Source organism: Anguilla rostrata, chromosome 7 (genome assembly GCF_018555375.3).
Source record: "Anguilla rostrata isolate EN2019 chromosome 7, ASM1855537v3, whole genome shotgun sequence".
In the NCBI taxonomy this organism is placed as follows: Eukaryota; Metazoa; Chordata; class Actinopteri; order Anguilliformes; family Anguillidae; genus Anguilla; species Anguilla rostrata.
Window position 1 is genome coordinate 52,764,951 of NC_057939.1, and position 17,912 is coordinate 52,782,862.

Here is a 17,912-nt window from a genome sequence, read left to right on the forward strand (position 1 = left end):
ACTGAAGACCAGTTAGTTGAACCAGGTGTTGTGGTGCTGGACTTAAACAAAGATACACTTCATTGAACCAGATGGGGGTCACTTGCCCTCTGCATTTGACTCGTCCTTAGGAGCAGCGAGCCACCACAGTGCAGTCACCAGGGGCCAAATAAGTATCAACATCAAGGACAGTCTAAGCCCTTAGACCCGATCCATGTAGAACAAGATGACATTACAGAGCAATTGAAATTCAAATGACAAAAACACCCACATTAATGGCCTATAACGTATAGTGGAATATAGTGTTTAATAATTTTGTGAATTGTAAAATGCACTACTACAGGTTTAGTTTCTGCGTCTGTGAGCCACCAAGTGTCACCTGGTGCCAAATAAAACAGAGCATTTAACAAATAATACATACTCGTCTTCAAAATCTCCAATGAATGTACTTCTTAAGGCTCTGTAATGAGAGAAATTAACTTTATCGAGTCTACATACTGACACCAGGTGTGAACCCTTACAAAAATGAGCCGTGCCCTTTTTAGCAGGCAAAGGCTATAACTGCCCCAGCCTCGTAGCCCATAAAGAGTGCACCATTACAGTGAAAAATAACTGCCCACAACTGCAGCCTACTTTCCATATCCTTCCCTGCACGCCGGTTGCTCTCATTTTGAGCGGATGCCAGATTTCCTCCTCTCAAAAAACATGGCCGGATCCCATGTCAAAGGGAGTCCAAGATGCCTGCGGTTAATTTGTCAATAGGGCAAAGGGTGACTCTATTTGTGACGGATGACCTTGGCAACGCCCATTAATAATTTAAGCCCATTAAAGATTAATGGGACTGGCACACGGTCATCAAGCTGATCTCGGGTTGGGCTTTCGTAGCCCCTGAGGGTGCTACAATACTGTATAGAGGGCTAACGGCTAGAAGACTCACACTGCTAATCGTCTTAGCAATAGCAGTGCTCTTAAGAAGCCACAGCTGCAGTTGAACAAAACTAGAATAAGATAACCGCCATTGCTGTTCATAAAGGCATCTCTCCCAGTCGGACAAATGAGATGCAGGCGAGATGCTTCAAGAAAGCATTTGAAGGTCCCTTTTAGGCACAGTTCATTTTGTCAAAGTGCTAAAATTCACACTTCAGCCAATTCAACTTCAAATCCGAATAATGGTTTTAAAATGATACATGAATGTGTTCTGAGTTGTGTAGTTGCTGAACTATATTACATTTGTAAATGCATCTGTTGCATGGTTACACTGACTTTACATTTTATTGTATGGGACAGTAAGACAGCAGAGTAGTTACCCACACACACACACACACACACACACACACACACACAACACACACACACACGCCTGCACTCACACACACACACACACACACACGTACGCACACACGCATGTACTCACACACACACACATGCACACGCACGTACGCACACACACGCACGCGCACGCGCACTCACACACGCACACAAACACGCACACACACACTCATGCGCACCCACATGCGCACACACACACACACACACAGCACAGATTGCATAGTACATACAGCATAGCAATACAGTACATATTGTGCTAGTTTGTTTATTTCCAGCCTGCACTGTAAGTAGGTAGCCACCATTAATCAATAATCTGAATAATTCATTATTTTTCCTTACTGCACACAGTGGTGTTCTTCTTTCTCAAAAAAGCTTTTCTCAAAAATGTCCCATGCAGAATTTCAAACACAAACACATTGCTTGTATGTATACCACAACAAAGTGTAACAAAAAGGAGGAGTGCATTGAAACAAAGAACATTTTAGTTCTCTAGCATTGTTCGCAAGATTTTCAAGTTACAGTATGGATTCAATGTATTTGCTTTGAATAAATGAAAGATTTTATAAGTAACATCCTGAACTGATGATATAATATTCACAAGCTTTCAAAAGTTAAGGTAAAATTAAGTGCATATGCCAAATGTTTAGCTATGTGTGGCACAAATCTGATGTAAATACTTCAATGTTGACTCACTTCCCACTGGTTTTAAGAACTGCATTTTTCAAAAGAGGTGTCATCTCATAATCACTTCTCTTTACTAAAAATAGAAGAGGCATTATTTTGATTTATCAGTGTTTCATAAGTTTCATTAATGAGATGACAGTATTTTTCAATCGAAGATATCCTTACTCTATCTATCTAAAGCCACATCAGGTTTTCCATGTCCTTGGGAGCCCATGATATTTCAGGAACAAGTTCCTGTGCAGAGAAGGGTGAGCTTGTGTGTTTGGCCAGAGTGAGCTGAACAGAATTGCTCTGGGGGAAATGCAACAATGAACATGCCTGTGTCTGTTCTCCAGGCAAGTTTGGTTGTTAGTATGCCATCACAGATGGTGCCGCTGTGTAGTTTGCAGAATTAATCACTCTGAAAATCAAAAAGAACAAAGGGATGAATTAAGAAATCAGACAACGGCTATTCTCACAACAGATGTCAACAGTACTTTTTTCATAAAAATTGCTAAACTGAAAATGTTCTTTAAAAACAAAACAACAACAAAAAAATGGCTAGTGTGGTGCCAAGCAAGAAGGCAAGGTTGTAAAAATGGCTTTTCTTTTTCCAGAGACATGACAATCCTGTAACAATCTATAGTGGATTCTCTTCACGTAAACTGAAAAAAAAAATTCGCTGGATTTGTGGCATTGGACCACCTCCTAACTACGGGATGGTGCGGTTGCCGGGATACAGGTCTTACTTTCTGACATTCATGTTGAGGATGCTCGTCACGGGCATGCTCTTTGGCCCAGGAGACGGGTGGAATATCTTTCCATCCTTACTGGTGCTGACGGACTTGGAGCGCCTGGGGACGTAGGGGTCTGCAGAATGGGAAGGGTACGTTCCGAAGGTCCCAGCCTTCATGCCCCCAATCTGGAATAAAGAGAACACAAGAGGCTTCAGGGGCGGAAAGGTGACGCAGTGGGTAGCACTGTCGCACTACAAGAAGGTCCTGGGTTCGAATCCCCGGTTGGGCCCGGGCCATCCCCTTTCTGTGTGGGGTTTGCATGCTCTCCCCGTGACTGTGTGGGTTTTTGTCTCTGGGTACTCCAGGTTCCTCCCACAGTCCAAAGTCCACATGCACGTAGGCTAATCGGAGGATCTAAATTGCCTATAGGTGTGAGTGAATGGTGAGTGAATAGTGCGTGCGCCCTCCGATAGATTGGCGACCGGTCCAGGGTGTATTCCCGCCTCTCGCCCAATGCACGCTGGGATTGGCTCCAGCACCCCCCCGCGACCCTGCCCAGGAATAAGCAGGTCCAGATAATGGGTGGAAGACGCTTCAAGCATAGCTAATTCTTTCATGGCTTAAACTTCGTTACAAACGATCACTAGGTCACCACAAAGGACATCCCAGAAACCAGCAGAGAGTGTAACCTTTGACCCATTCACAGGAAGCTCTCACCTTTTTGCTGGGCGAGCTCGGTTTGAACGGAACCACGTGGTCCTTCTTTCCCTCGGACTGCTTCACAGGAGGCAAGGCCTTCTCCAGCCTGTAAGGATTGTTGTCGAAACAGTCCTTGGGGTGGAGATTCAAACGAAAGGGCCCTCCTTTCATCCTGGTCCTGTCTGAGACTATCTCCTTCTGAAAAACAATGGTCCCCACCCGGTTAAAATTCAATGGTCCCCACCCGGTTAAAATCAATAGCGACCGCAAACAAACTGCGATATAGAGTGATAACTATGAGGGATTGTTCCAGAAACTCAAGCTTACCTTCATCATCTCTCTTGCTCTGTCATAGGGCTCTGAGGAGTATGAATCAATTTTCGACAGGGTAACATTCGGATATCTGACATTTAAAGAAAATAATGTAAACAAATGCTCTCAGTCAAAAATGAAAAGCAGCACACTGTAAGGAAGAAAATAAATACATATAACATACCCATATCCGCTTCCTTTTTTAGGGGGGCTAGTTAGGATATTTTTTCCTGGTGATGTGTAAGGTTTCTTTGGAAGCTTTAGTGTGCTCATGGCCTGCACAGGTCCACCCAGGGTCCCGTAGTAGCTGCCAATGCCTGACCTTCAACACACAGAGTCAAGCAGCTGTAGCATATCTCAAGAGCTGGAAAGCTGCATAATATCATGCCTCTATTTTCTTGTGCCTGTTCACTTTAACTAATAACAGAAAGCACTCCTATTTCTTGGCAGCCATAGGTGAGTCTCAAAAAGCCTGGAACTGTTAATAGAATTACAAAGTCTTGGCAGACGTCTTATTCAGGAGGATCGGATCATATCGCTGGAAACTTGTGGTAACACGGAAAGTGTTCTAATCGTTCATTTTATGTTCCTTTATTCAAATACAACATCTAACCACACTGATATCATATTTCAAATGCACTATGTTGCCTTGTGTGTGTGTGGCCATGCATTCATCTGTTCTCTGTGGATAAAAAAGCATTGGTTCAGATGACAGACTTGCATGCATGTCTGCCAAACTCACAGGCTGCACCACTGCCCATTATATCTGCATTGTTACTGAAACTGAATCCAGTTGCTCATTTCCACGTCAACAAAGGTTGCTATACGTCCAATATGATAATTACACGCACACAATGATCTCACAGACACATATCAAAAGTAACTTTCGCAACCTCACTGGCTGAACTCTCAGACAGGCCGGTTCCCACAAACGGCTGCGCGTTTTGTGAGAGGTCGCGGGGTACAGTCTTACGGTTTCTTTTCACCGTTGGTGGGCAGAAAGGCCTTCCCGATGTTCTTTTGGGCCTGTTGCATCCGGTACTGCCTGCGGAGCTTGATGGGGTCCGTGCTGGCCTCCTTCTCAAAGATCCTTTTGAACTGAGCGTCAAAGTAGCCCACCTGCAGCCCCGACTTCTTCTTCGGACTGCTGACAATCATCTGTTTGCTTTTATGAGCCGATTCATTGAAAGGTCCTTAAAAATACATCGTAAATAAAAATAGCTGTGAAATCCTCAGGTCATTTTCAAGTGTCTATTCTCAGAATATCATTTTAAAGGAGTCTTGATCTTTTAACCCTATAATGCACGTGTAGGCTATAGATTATGGTCATACTGGACTGTTCTATTTTTCTCTACTGGATGTTCTACAGATCACGCTCACACATTGAATCATTTATATTTGATTTACATATACAGATAACGTATACGTCTGTCTTCTCTTTGGCTATTTAATCATAAATGAACATACTGGAAGTATTCGTGGTGTACTTGTCCCCGATGGTGATGTAGCCCATCTCTTTAAATAGACCCACGCGGTCCATATCAGTCTTCCCTTCCGGAGGCATATTTATCAGACCGATGATACTACTGAACACGGAAACAAAAAGATTCTTAGCTCCGCTGGTATTTCTACAGAAAAAGAAAGCAGAAAAACAACGCTCAATTAATTCCTACATGCTTGCTTACCCTACTTCAAAAATTTGTTTTATTTATCCTGTGAAATATGTTTGGGATAATATTTCACATAAAATGTTACATGTTTACCTCCTTGAATAAAACTGAAAATACACAACAGAAAAATACGAAGCATCTTCATTGCGCTTTAGTTTTATATAAATATTATATGAAAATAAAAGTTTTAATTGCAAAATGAACATTTATCTTTGTTTCATCTCCATCATTTTCATTGCTTTAAAAATGCAGAGATTACTTTGAGATTACTTTGCTTGAATTTGCTTAAATTACAGCCTAATTTCTAGACTGGAAACATTCTAAGTTAGTGTACTTACCAGCTACGTGCTGATAAGAGTAGGACCCATTCGGGAATTGTATACAGCGTGTTACCTTGGATTCCGGCATGGTGATCAGCTGACGTCAAAGGGGCGGTGGAAATGTAGTCGCACACGAAATCGTAGTGCAAAGCCCATTACTGTTTCTGACAGGAAAACAAAACATTTCAAAATGTACAGCCGAGATCGAATTTGGAAAGATACAAGTCTGAAATTGCGGGTTTTTACATCAGCATAACGTAGGCTAACGTACTCCCTGTGAATCATAATAATGCTGTCTCGGATGTCGGTTCGTAGTGCATTGTGGAAGTTGTAGTTCTTAATGGTTTCTTTATTTGTAAGTGATAGTAATTACTGTAGGCCTATGTAGACTATTGTAATATTTTGGGTTGCTATGCTGCACATTCAAGCTCAGACCTTCAACTATATATCCTCAGCGAACAGACTATTGCAGCAAAAAGTTTTTTCAGCATTTGCTGTCATTTGCCAGATTCTCCTGCCAATAATTACAATTTATCTACAACGCTGCATGCAAGCCACATAATGCTAGCTTTATAGTATTTCTTACAATCTGGCGAGAGTACAGACATGCCTTTTTCGTAGGGATGTGCGCAGCAGACTAACTTATTTTCTGCCACCATTTTACTTAATTATATAACAAGAGACAACAAAATACTATACAACCAAGGCAATGGACAAGGACAAATAAATTACCATTTGCGAATCTAGAATGATCAAATTTACGCCAGTGCGTACGATGCACGGTTGCCATTGTGTGAACGATTGTTTGTGGTTGTCATGGAAAAACTCACCAGGCAACGGCGGACGCGTTTGTGAGTGCAACGCTTGTGCAAGGGCATGACAGATTACCAAGGGATGTTCAACAGGCAAAAATTGTATTCATGAGAGGTAGCTATGAAAACTAAATCTAACGTATACATTTTTATTTGGATTACATTGTCCTGCCAACACATTGAGACGACTGGATTTAGCATGTCATACTCAAGTTCGTTGTCTCACGTTGTTTTGCCGTCCTTTTCTAGGTTCTGAAAAGGAATGGAATCGGATTTTGAAACCAATTCAAGAGAGAATCTTAAATCAGGACGGTTGATTAATGCCATCTCAAATGTCTACGGGGATGTAACACTCGGTGACACAGGTACAAAGCAACACATTTATCAAAATAGAAAGCTAACTTGGCACCTGAAAGTAAATATAACTGGATAACTACGGTAATGACCTCAGATAGCAGTCATGTAGCCAGGTAACTTTGGGTCTATTACTATACCCTCTGTTCGTAATTTAGTGAGTTTGCGGACAGCTATAATAAGTGCGTAACTTTAGCCAATTCTCTGAGTGGCCTGCAGATGTCATTGTTCTGATACTTATGGAGGCGCTGGGTTTATGCGTCTTTTCTACGATATTTTGGGCTTGTGATCATAAGATTCCCCGACCCACTTTAGTAACGTATCCTAAGCAACGCTCAAGTGTTACAAGATGCTACATGTGACGAACCACATCATTCAAAGATTATTTAGAGATGATAACGTTAGAGTTGCTTATTAGATTATTGAAGTTGATACATGGGACTCATTACAGTAAAATATACAGTATGTATAAAATGTCATCCCCCCCACACACACAGCTCCTTCACAGTTATTTTATACGGCTTATGTTCAATAACTTCAGACACCTTTACTCTTAACATAGCAGCCACTCCGGAGTGCAGAGCTGTTCACGGATCATTTACAATTGAGAGTGGCACGCACGTGATCGAACAGGCCTGAAATTGACACTGACGAAGCAGATAATGTGTACTCGATAGTGATTATAAATACCGTTGATGCTGAAGCAGCGGACAGCGGCAGCTTGGTGGGGAAGGCGGAGGTCTTCTTGAAGAGCAGGGCTGACCGCGGAGATGAGCAGGCCGTTTTTCTCCTGGGACAGCTCTACTACGAGGAGGTAAAAACTGCCGTTCCCTCGCCCCTGCTGCTTTTTACTGGCCTACTTCGCGGATCTGAAGGACGGCGAGGTCACAAATACGCCGACGGAGCACTGTATACCAAGTCCCAAATCACATCAGTATACCAAACGCTGCCCAAAAACACTCTATTCATCAATCTGTATTCATGAGTGTATGGCCCAGGATACTAAAACAGGGGAAATACTTTCTGGGCGTTTGATTAAATCTTTCTGGCATCAGTTTGATTCATTTATTATTCATGGCTGCCTAGGATACATGCCAGGAATCAGTAGCTGTGACAGATAGACAGATAGAAGTGGGGGAAAAAATGTCAGAATGAACCACTATGTCACTAATATCAAGAAAACCAAGATTGTGATATTGTCTGACATGGCAACAAAGTGGTTAGACTTCTAAGCTGGTTAATCCCTGTCGCCACAAGAATCAATATCCAATGATGGCAGCTTCACGTAAATACAGTAATTTATAAAAGTCGTGCACTGCCAATACAGTGATATCAGCATATTTGCTTTATATGCCACTATGTGAAACCATTTGGCACCTTTCAGATTCAGTAACTTCATGCAAATGGTAGTGTTGCATTGGAATTCTCTCGAACAGTGGCACATTTTTTTAACCTTCCTTTTCCGCTCCAGTGTCAGTACGCAAAAGCCGAAGAAATATTTGACAGCATAAAAGACACGGACTCCAAGGCCCTCTACCAGCTTGCAGTGATGTACTTTGATGGCCTGGGCACCAGTGTGGACCTGGTGAGTACTGTGCGTTCGGCCGTTTGCTTGTCACAGTTAATACATGCGCACAGAAGCCATGGGCTTCTCCCTCAGTACAAATACCAACCCCCCTCGCAGCTTACAACAAATCCCTTACATCTTCTCTGTCAAAATGACTCATTGGGGGAATTATGTTTTCCTGAAAATAAGCAACAGTGGATGTGAAATACAGGGAATAACCTGCAGCATGCATAAATTGTGACCTGGAGTGTACGAAAAAAATGACAATGAGATAATAACCATCTATCTGTAACATCTATGACACTATGGTGTCTTCACCTACTATAGAAACAAACTCTGTACACAGGCTTTTGAGATTATGGTTTTCGGTAATGAGATTTTCTTTGTCACGCTGTTTTGGGGCCGCAAATTAGATGACATTTGTCACGTCTTGTTTTTGGCCTGGACAGTCGAAGGCAGTGGAGTACATGAAGCGGGTTGCCAGTAGCAACGACCCTGAGGCGACCTCCGTGAAACAGTGCGCGCTGTTCAACCTCGGGGCGGCGTACCTGGAGGGGTACGGGGTCCGCCCCTCCCGGGAGGAGGCCGAGAGGTACGTACCTGTACCTGTACCCGTTCGGGGAAAACGTCGGCGGTGCTCCTCTTCGCAGTGCTGTGTGTAAACCACGGTGGAAATGCCAGCTCCCAGCTTAAGATGGAATCTCACGGCAACCGGCTTCTGCTCCAGCTGGATACCGTCTGGGATTTGGTGGATGGTCCCTTGTCTGTACCTAGCTGGCCCACCGGCTGGACATGATCTTGCCAGCACGGCTGATATCTCAGCCATCTTGATGCCAGCTTGACCATCTCCCAAAAACGCTTTAAAACCAGGCTGGGGCCAAGCTGGAATTCCCTCCAATCGCACGCTTGCGTTAGTGTGACTCCGCCCACCTCCTCCCCAGGTATTGGCTCCTTGCTGCAGAGGACGGAAGCCCCAGTGGCAGCGTGAAGGCTCAGAGCTCCCTGGGCCTCTTCTACTCCCACCCGGACACGCCGGATCTCAAAAAGGTGCGTTTGCCGGTCAGCAAAATGTAAAGAACCTCTTTTTTTTTGTTTGTTTGATAAAGACGTGGATTAATCCTGCCTGTATACAGCTGCGATAAAGACACGGCACCTTTAAGGCTTGATGAAGATCATGAAGCCATGAACTTGATTTGTATTTTTAAATAATTTCCTACGAAACAGAACAAGAAAGGCTGTCTGGTGTAGGCTACCAATAAAAACGAACCTCTATATGTATTTAAAAAGTTAACCGAGGATGTTTGAAGAAAAATAAGCAACAAATCTTTACATTCTTAGACTATTATTTATAATTTAAACATGTTCACACTAGCCTGCTATACACCTTTTATGTTTTAATTTTTTAACAAGGCTGAACCTGATTTACATTTAAAAATAATAAGAGCGGTACGGTTTTGTTGGGCGGTACCGAGCGTCTGTGTTCTTTCGGCTCCAGGCGTTCTTCTGGCACTCCGAGGCTTGTGGGAACGGGAGCCTGGAGTCGCAGGGCGCGCTGGGGGTCATGTACCTGTACGGGCTCGGCATTCAGAAGGACCACCAGTCCGCCCTGCTCTGCCTGAAGGAGGCGTCGGAGAGGGGCAACGTCTACGCCACGGGCCACCTGGTGGCCTTCTACTACAGCCGCAAACTCTACTCCAACGCCACGGCCCTCGCCAAGAGGTACAGCACCGGGCAGGCCCCAATCGTTACGTGTGACCCGTCCCAGAATGCAACTGTGGCGTAGAGGCGGCTATAAACCTGTTCTCACCCCTTTGATTATACATCAGATTAATCAAAGAGGACAGGAAGGAAATGCTGGGCCGGTTTTCAGTACATATTGACCTCGCTGGAAATGTAATAATCACTGTGATGTCATACTGCAAAGCGTCGTCAACAACTCACACAATCTGCTCCTCACACACAGTTCAGTTCCCCAGTTGCCCACGGCGATGCCTCGGCAGCACCAGACTAGCGCCTGCGGCGAAAAACAGCGGCACGCCAATCAAACGCGCCCAACCGCAGAGAGGGGGCGCTGGAGAGGAGGCCGTTAGCTCGGAACGCGACAGACAAGGCCACGCCCAGTAAAACAGCATTTAGGGCCCCCATCCTCCCCTCACCCCCCCCCCCCCCCCCCCCCCCACCCCCCCGGTCCGGCCAACAGTACGATGGCCCACCTTCCCACCCGCCGCAGCGTAAACACACGACGTCCCCGCTAGTGAAGCGGCGTTGTGTGTGCAGCGCTGAGGGTACATGACACTCATTAACGGTTCAGACGCTAACACCGTCATAGCCGTTGTGTGTGCCATGAGTCATCACGCATCCCCCCCGTTAATGAGATTAATTAGCTGTGGCACATTAATTGCTTTGCCGAGTGCCGGTTTTGGCGAGTTGTGTTTAGGAGTGACTCACTTTCTGTGATTACTGTGGTTATCTGGACATAATTGAGGCCCGAAACCTTCTATTGGATACATAATGCATGTGGAAGTTCTTTTTTTTTTTTTTTTTTTTTGTTCAGTGGAAATGGAAATTTAAATTTGGCTGAAACAGGGGGGCTGGTTACATATTTAGAAGCAGAGCAATTCCAGGAAAATGAGACGGCTATAAATATGCATGATCTGTTTTGAAAATATAGTGTAATAATAATATAATACTCACTCGGAGATAAATGCCTATGGATGCTGCACACGCACACACACACACACACACACTGACATTGGTGTACATGCACATGATGTATGCATGAACTGCTCTCTCTCTCTAAAGACACTGGGCATAAATGGTTTCACACAGTGTTCATTTCAGAATATCAAACAGTGTTGCCACAAGTAAGGCGAACACGTTGCGCACCAAAAAGCCACACTGTCAATGCTGATAGGGCGACACAACCATCAACTAATACCACAACAGCCAATCCCGGAGTCTTAGGACCCAATGGACTCACAGAGTCTTATGTTGGAAACAGGATTTCCGAATACGGCCAGGAGGACATCGGTGCAATAGCGAGGAACACCGAGTGCCTGCCCGAGTACATCAGTAAGGGCATCGCCATGGCGATGTTCTACTACGCGCGCTGCCTGCAGCTGGGGAAGGGGGCCCAGCAGGACACGGAGGAGGCCAAGCGCTACTTCTCAAAGGTGAGCTCTCGCACCTGCGCACACCTGTCCCGCACTACGGACCGCGCCGCCAACCCGGAAACGGCTACCTTCGACGAGCTCAGCTTCGCTGCTGTTAGCTGGGAGCAGCCTGGACTCAGTTTTACATCAGGTGTGCTATACAGGGTGCGTGGGGTTTGGGTGTTCGGACCAGAGAACTGCAGGTACTCTGCAAGTCGGTGGTATGAGGGTGGGCGGGGCTACGGTGGGCGGGGCTACAGCCAGACTCCGCCAGCCTGCAAGTCAGTGGTATGAGGGTGGGCGGGGCTACGGTGGGAGGGGCTACAGCCAGACTCCACCAGCCTGAGTCGGCTTCATGTATTCAAAGCGCAACACGTTCGACGGCCTTCACAATCATGAGCACGCACGTCAAAAAGAATCCTGGGAGTAGCAGGGTCCAGTTCCGCGACCCCGCGCAGTCAGATTTCCGCGGCGCTGAGGGTAACTGAATCACACGGGTGTAATCTCGCCTCTCACCTCTCGCTACGACTCCTCACAGGCGGCTCAGCTCAACCACGAAGTGTGCAAGGAGCTACAGACGGACGTCACCTACGAGAGGATGTAGACGAGGACGCCATCTTCAGGAAGATTTAAATGTATGACACGCTACATCTACATTTATCGTGCCATGTCATTCCTAAACTGAATGTAGCCTTACTCTGCCAAATGAGGTCAGGTTAATATGTGACAAAGACGATACCTTTTTAGGGTTATAGTTGTGTATATTATCTAAGCTACAATACCAATTTGAAAGCCTTTCATAATTTTTCTTGTATTAATGCTGCACTGTAAACGTGTGTACCTCTGTCCTGACCATATGCTGCAATGGTATGCTAACGACATATGAATAGTCCTATTTTAATGTACTGTATGAGGTGTCGGGCCTTTTTATTTTTATTTTTTGTATAAGCGTTGTGCTGATAAGATCTTTGTGATATAAACATTCCCTGATTGTACCATTTTATATTAATAAAAAATGTGTCCATAAATAAAAATGAACAAAATGTAGATACGCTTTGGCAATTTATTGCTTATAAATTCTCTAAACTATCTTTGGTAAAAATAAAAATCTATTCCTATTCAACAATAAAATAGTCACAATGACTTTACATGACGTATTGCACAATAAAGCCTTTTAATGGACACCAAAAAAAAAAAAAAGTTTAAGGAATGTTCAGAGGTCTGTGGACATCTTTCACTTACAACATTCATAATTCCACAACTATTCACAATAAATAAAGGCCCACCCAGGCCCGAAAACAAAAAACTGGCACTCCACAACAGACATTGGCAGTTAAATCTGTTTTCAGGCAAATGAACCAGAGGACCTTTCAAATGAAGTCTTAAGCCCATTGCCCCAGATTCTGAGAGCCACATCATCAAGTGCGTTCAGATAGTGGTGTATCCGGGGGGGGGGGGGGGGGGGGTCAAAGAAACTCGCTGATTTCTCTATACAGTAAGACCACACCCAGGACCACATTCATCAGACATAGTCAGAGCAGGAGTGCTGATCTAGGATCGGTTTGGCCGGATGAAGTCGGGAAGGTGTTGAGGGAAAACCTGGATCCTGGAGCAGCACTCCTAACGCGATGAGCTGGATTGAATTATACGGGCCCAGACTGTGCAGTGTCTGTCGGGAGAACGGACGTGGAACGGGCCGCTCAGGTCTGCTCCAGCTCTGCACTGAGTTCAGGACACAGCTCTCTGAGGAACATCTCCAGGAGGATCTGAAATGAAGCCGGGACAAAATGATGTGCTTTTTAGACGGCTCACAATGCCTTACATACTGTTCACAGGAACAGGAAGTCTGCTAATGACAGGGAAAGGATGACAAGAAAGCCCATTATAGACAAAGAAGTATTTAAGTATTATCCTTACAATATAATTGTGCTGGTGTTAAAGCAGAGAAATATATTGCCAGATCTTTTTTGATTGGTTAACAATGCCTAACGATTTATGGCAGTGGTTCCCAACCCTGTTCCAGGAGATCTGCCTTCCTGTAGGTTTTCATTTCTAACAAGGCACACTTACAACAGCTAGAGATCCTAATGAGCTGCTAAGGGTTGCTTAGGGTTGAAATGAAAACCTATAGGACAGTAGATCTTCAGGAACAGGGTTGGGAACCACTGGTGTATGACGATTCACATAATTCCTGGTGGCGTATCAATTTATATTGATGATTTAGTTTTATAACGACATTAGCGAGCCAGCTAACAAGACAGCATTAGCGATGCACACTCACATAGAGGAGATGCTTGTTGGCACTGACTTCCTGTAGAGCGTTGAACACCTTGATGATGCCGTATCGACCATTCTGGTGTCCAACGAGGTTCTGTAGTGCATCTGACAGAAGGACATGTGCCCATCTTAAACCTCTGAATCTCCACACCAGGATTCAGAATGTGGAGCACATTTCAATGGAACACAGCATTAAAACACCGCTAAGGAAAGCCAGCTTTGACTGCCTTCATTATGTGTTTGCACACATCATGGCTGTCCGCTCCATTATAGAAATGGAATATACTGAATGTACAGTGAAATATATTAACAAGATGTTGTAACTGGACAGTCAGCATGGACCCACGCATCGTTAATAAAAACTTACCTGAATGTAGTGACAAATACATTTCACAGCAGTATAATATATTGCAATAGCTGAAAGATTTGAATGTTTTCCCATTTATCAGGATTCAGATACTGCATTATATTTATACTGCTGTGAAATGTATCTGTGAATGCCTTCAGGAAGGTTCTCATTGACAATGCGTGGGTCCATGCTGACTGTACAGTATTGGAAGCAGTTGAAAGCATCGATGGAGGGGAACACGATGAGCAGCATACCTAATTACTCTCTCTTGTTGTGCTGTCAACCCCACTCCAATTTCCCCCCAATTAGTTCTGAGGGTAATTAGTTTTAATTAAAGCGGAAGGCCAGCGGCGGAACGACGCGCCCGTCGTTCAACGTTAAAACGGCTCCCGGCGCACCTCGTTCTCTCTCCCACGCAGGTCGTCGCTTCGCGGGATCGGCGAAGATCCGCGAAGCGCCGTGTTTTTAAATTCGGCACAGACAGCGAGGCGGGCGGACGGCGAGAGTGGAAGATCCAGGTGTGGACAGAGAGGGCGTTAGAAGAAGAAGATATACTTTTATTGAACCCCGTGGGGTAATTTGTCCTGTGCATTTGACCCATCCTAGTTACTTAGGAGCAGTGGTGCTCCTTGTGCTGCGCCCGGGGACCAACTCCAGTTCTGAGGCCAGTGCCTTGGTCAAGGGCACCTGCAGGAGCGCACCTAACATGCACGTCTTTGAGTGTGGGAGGAAACCGGAGTACCCGGAGTAAACCCACGCGAACACGGGGAGAACACGCAAACTCCGATTCGAACCCACGACCTTCTTGCTGCGAGGCGACAGTGCTAACCACTATGCCACCGTGTCCGCCGTACCTGGGACGTTGTCCAGCAGCTTCTGTTGCGCCCGCTCCTTGGTCTCCTGACACTCGGCCTCCGACCGCGCGGCGGCGGCCGGCGCCAGCTTCCCGCCGGGCCAGAAGGCGTCGCGGAAAACGTTGATGTAGTACACCAGCATCTGCTCGCTGAAGATCCAGTGCACCGTGTCCCGAATCTGCCTGAGGATGGGGAACAGGGCTCTGAGATGAGACCGCAACATAAGCGCGGTGTGGTGCAGAGGTGCAAAATCCAGGGTCAGAAAGTAAATTAGCAGCTCAACGAAATTCCTAGCTGTTGAATACGGTGTGCTTTGTTAGAGTTGGAATGAACAAGTATTTTGTTCCAGTCACCTGGATTTGCCAATCAGCACTATTCTTCAGCCAGAAGGTAGAACTAATTAGTGAATTCAGCTGGCTGAGTTTATGGGTGGAAGAAACACCTGGCTTGACATCTGACCCCTGAACTGTGCAGCTCTGCTGCAGTGGATGCTCAATAGATGACATTATACATCAGGATAAAACTCCACATTAGTATTCCTGATGAAAAACAGATTCTGGTTACCCGCGCGCAAAATAAACACAGCCAGACAGAGCAGCAAGTGTCTGAGATCCTTTGCTCTGTTCGGCGACCAAGGTTGACAGGTCGCGTAACGAACAAGCGGTAGAAACGGAAGGAGCGTCACCGTGAAAACACGATTACTCCAAAGGCCGCAATAAGCTTTTAACATCGCAGAGCAAAATCCTTTGCAAAGAGGCCATCAGCAACTGTAAACAACGGGGCAAGCTATCATCATCCAGTGATAAATGCTAATCACAGGGCGGAGAAATTAGCGTGCGTCTGAGGCGTCGGAACAAGCCGTTACGGTGCCACAGTTCTTGCGGCAATGACCTCCGGTCGAGTCTCTTTTTCTCAAGACTCTGTTCCAGAGGGAGAAAGACGCCGTAGACCTTGGCGTGGTGCCCGGGGGCGACAACAATTACCATGCATCACGTAAACGAGACAGCGTTAAAAACAAAGAGCGCTGGAGCCATTTACGCACACGCTCCTTTCCATTCACACGGATTTGATTGATTGATTTGCGGCACTCGACATGGAAATTTCAGCACAGAAACAGGGTCCCCAGCCAGGTTAAATAAAGGGGAAATGTACTAAAATAATGAACTGGGTGTTCCCTCTTCATAATGGCTGAAGTCTTCATGAAGACCGCAACTAGAATCGATAAATCCAGGGATTCAATTTCAACTCGATTAAATTTTATTTGTATAGCGCCTTTTACAGAGCCCGGACCGTCACAAAGACGCTTTACAGAGTAGCAAGGGAAAAGACAGAGCAAAAAGAACAGACAGAGAAAACACCAGGCCTCAACCCTCAGATAGCAGGTACATAAGGTAAAAAACTTGCAGTGGGGAGAAAACCCTCAAACGGTGGCGAGAAAAAACTCCCCAATAGGACCCCAACCTGCACTGATGGAGAGCTTTGGCGTAGGAACTCAAAACAGCATTTTCACTCCAAACCACGCCCTCAGGGACGGTGATGCTTACTTGTTTATGGTCCGTCCGAACGTGACCTGGACTAGTGCAATCAGCGTCTTCCTCACCCACTTGAACACTGAGACGGAGGGACACAAAGAGGCACAGTCAAGTCAGTCAGTCAGTCAGTGGAATCCTCTCACGATGAATCCCATCTGCGGGTTTATTTCAATACAAAAAGCCTAAAAAACAGCTGATAGCGAAGCTACAAATACACAGTACAAACATTTATAAAGTGAGCCAGTCTCTGCCTCAGGCAATTAGGCCTTCAGCACGCGAAAGCGCAGCCACCGCTCGATTTAATACATTTTCCTCTGTTGCCTTCCCAGTCTTTTACTGCAATAAAAGATTTATTTTATTTTCTTATCTTGCACTGCACACAGTTCGGCTGATGTAATTTGGCGAAGGGCAGCTTTTTTTGACGGGGCGGATTTATCTAAACGCGAGCGGCTGGGAAACGCGCTGCCTCGTTGTCGTACACCATCTCCACCGGGTCATTAGCACAGACATTAGCGCCAGGAGTCGCGCGTCACATGACCGCTCCCGGCAGGCAGGAAGTCAAACGGAGAGGATTAATCCTGCTACACTGGGGGGGAGCCGGGGGAACAGGGGCTTACTACAGAGACATCAGAACATGGTGATAAAGCCCAGAGAAACGACCCAAATGAAAAGAACAAAGGGGGGGGCTTAATTGGGCCTTCCCTGTCCCCGCTGTCTGACGAACAAGGAAGACGTTTATTGATACACTCGCTAATCCAGCTCCCTTTCATTCACACGCTAAATAAATCTGGCAGCAAAATCATTAAGCATATGTACAGTGATATAATATAGCTTCTAACACTGAGAGACAGTTTTCTGTTGGCAGTGTTTTTAGGTGGATTTTAGGTACATAGATTAAGTTGACCACTTCTACGAACAACATCTAGGCCTTGTGTTCATAAAGCATCTCAGATGTACGATCATATTTGCCTTTTAGTTCGTAATGGAAAAGTTAGTAAATGGACAGGCCTAATCACTAGCCCTGAACCTGCACCGAGCTTTCTGTAGCTCCTGAACGCTACCAGGGACCTTTTCCACAAGTCAGAAAGGTTGCTGAAATGTGTTAATGAAACACAAGCAGGCCTGGTGAACATTGTGAGGACCCGTGCGGAGGCCTGTACTCACTGCCCCTCAGCTCGAAGATCTCCCCGATGAGCATGAAGCAGGGCTCGGCCAGGGCGTCCCTCTTCCCGTCCGCCTCCTCGCCGTAGTCGGACAGGTCGCTGTCGTCCTCCCCCTCCTCCTGCGGTGGGCGGGGACAGAGAGC

The 17,912-nt window shown here is 45.7% G+C and overlaps 3 protein-coding genes across 8 annotated transcripts in view; 1 reads left to right on the top strand and 2 right to left on the bottom strand.

The window, feature by feature from the left end:
- Window positions 1-1,557: 1,557 nt before the first annotated feature.
- Window positions 1,558-6,274, bottom strand: cfap96 (cilia and flagella associated protein 96). 4 transcript variants are annotated; one of them, XM_064345089.1, is made up of 8 exons: window positions 5,728-6,274; window positions 5,187-5,305; window positions 4,693-4,912; window positions 3,904-4,041; window positions 3,735-3,810; window positions 3,426-3,605; window positions 2,721-2,893; window positions 1,558-2,392 (listed from the first exon to the last, which is right to left on the bottom strand). In XM_064345089.1, exons 2-8 carry the CDS (start codon window positions 5,281-5,283, stop codon window positions 2,341-2,343), a joined length of 936 nt encoding a protein of 311 aa, XP_064201159.1. In that variant the 5' UTR covers window positions 5,284-5,305; window positions 5,728-6,274; the 3' UTR covers window positions 1,558-2,340. The 4 variants fall into 4 exon arrangements, with proteins under 4 accessions (XP_064201159.1, XP_064201158.1, XP_064201157.1 ...); XM_064345088.1 differs by having other exon boundaries at window positions 5,187-5,347; window positions 5,783-6,273; XM_064345087.1 differs by having other exon boundaries at window positions 5,187-5,347; window positions 5,728-6,273.
- A 109-nt stretch (window positions 6,275-6,383) lies between these two features.
- On the top strand, window positions 6,384-12,639 carry lrp2bp (LRP2 binding protein). 3 transcript variants are annotated; one of them, XM_064345090.1, is made up of 9 exons: window positions 6,384-6,636; window positions 6,771-6,886; window positions 7,580-7,689; window positions 8,347-8,460; window positions 8,892-9,034; window positions 9,384-9,489; window positions 9,938-10,161; window positions 11,444-11,615; window positions 12,133-12,639. In XM_064345090.1, the coding sequence occupies exons 2-9, from the start codon at window positions 6,784-6,786 to the stop codon at window positions 12,196-12,198; spliced, it is 1,038 nt and encodes a 345-aa protein (XP_064201160.1). In that variant the 5' UTR covers window positions 6,384-6,636; window positions 6,771-6,783; the 3' UTR covers window positions 12,199-12,639. The 3 variants fall into 3 exon arrangements, with proteins under 3 accessions (XP_064201160.1, XP_064201163.1, XP_064201161.1); XM_064345093.1 differs by having other exon boundaries at window positions 7,583-7,689; XM_064345091.1 differs by lacking the exon at window positions 6,384-6,636 and having other exon boundaries at window positions 6,717-6,886.
- A 4-nt stretch (window positions 12,640-12,643) lies between these two features.
- The window catches only part of snx25 (sorting nexin 25), a 29,030-nt gene continuing 23,761 nt past the window's right edge, over window positions 12,644-17,912 (bottom strand). The window contains exons 15-19 of the mRNA XM_064342097.1: window positions 17,771-17,888; window positions 16,619-16,685; window positions 15,075-15,256; window positions 13,876-13,976; window positions 12,644-13,360 (exon numbers count right to left, since the gene is read on the bottom strand). Coding sequence (XP_064198167.1) covers window positions 13,295-13,360; window positions 13,876-13,976; window positions 15,075-15,256; window positions 16,619-16,685; window positions 17,771-17,888 — 534 coding nt within the window. The 3' untranslated portion in view covers window positions 12,644-13,294. The remainder of the gene's footprint in view (window positions 13,361-13,875; window positions 13,977-15,074; window positions 15,257-16,618; window positions 16,686-17,770; window positions 17,889-17,912) is intronic.

Coding starts and splice junctions, on each gene's coding strand:
- lrp2bp (XM_064345090.1), top strand. CDS start 6,784: ATGGAATCGGATTTTGAAACCAATTCAAGAGAGAATCTTAAATCAGGA. Junction 8,461..8,891: donor TGGGCACCAGTGTGGACCTG/GTGAGTACTGTG, acceptor TGGCCTGGACAG/TCGAAGGCAGTGGAGTACAT. Junction 10,162..11,443: donor GCCACGGCCCTCGCCAAGAG/GTACAGCACCGG, acceptor TGTTGGAAACAG/GATTTCCGAATACGGCCAGG.
- cfap96 (XM_064345086.1), bottom strand. CDS start 5,595: ATGTTCATTTTGCAATTAAAACTTTTATTTTCATATAATATTTATATA. Junction 3,811..3,903: donor AAAAAAGGAAGCGGATATGG/GTATGTTATATG, acceptor TTTAAATGTCAG/ATATCCGAATGTTACCCTGT. Junction 2,393..2,720: donor CTCAACATGAATGTCAGAAA/GTAAGACCTGTA, acceptor TTTGATTTTCAG/AGTGATTAATTCTGCAAACT.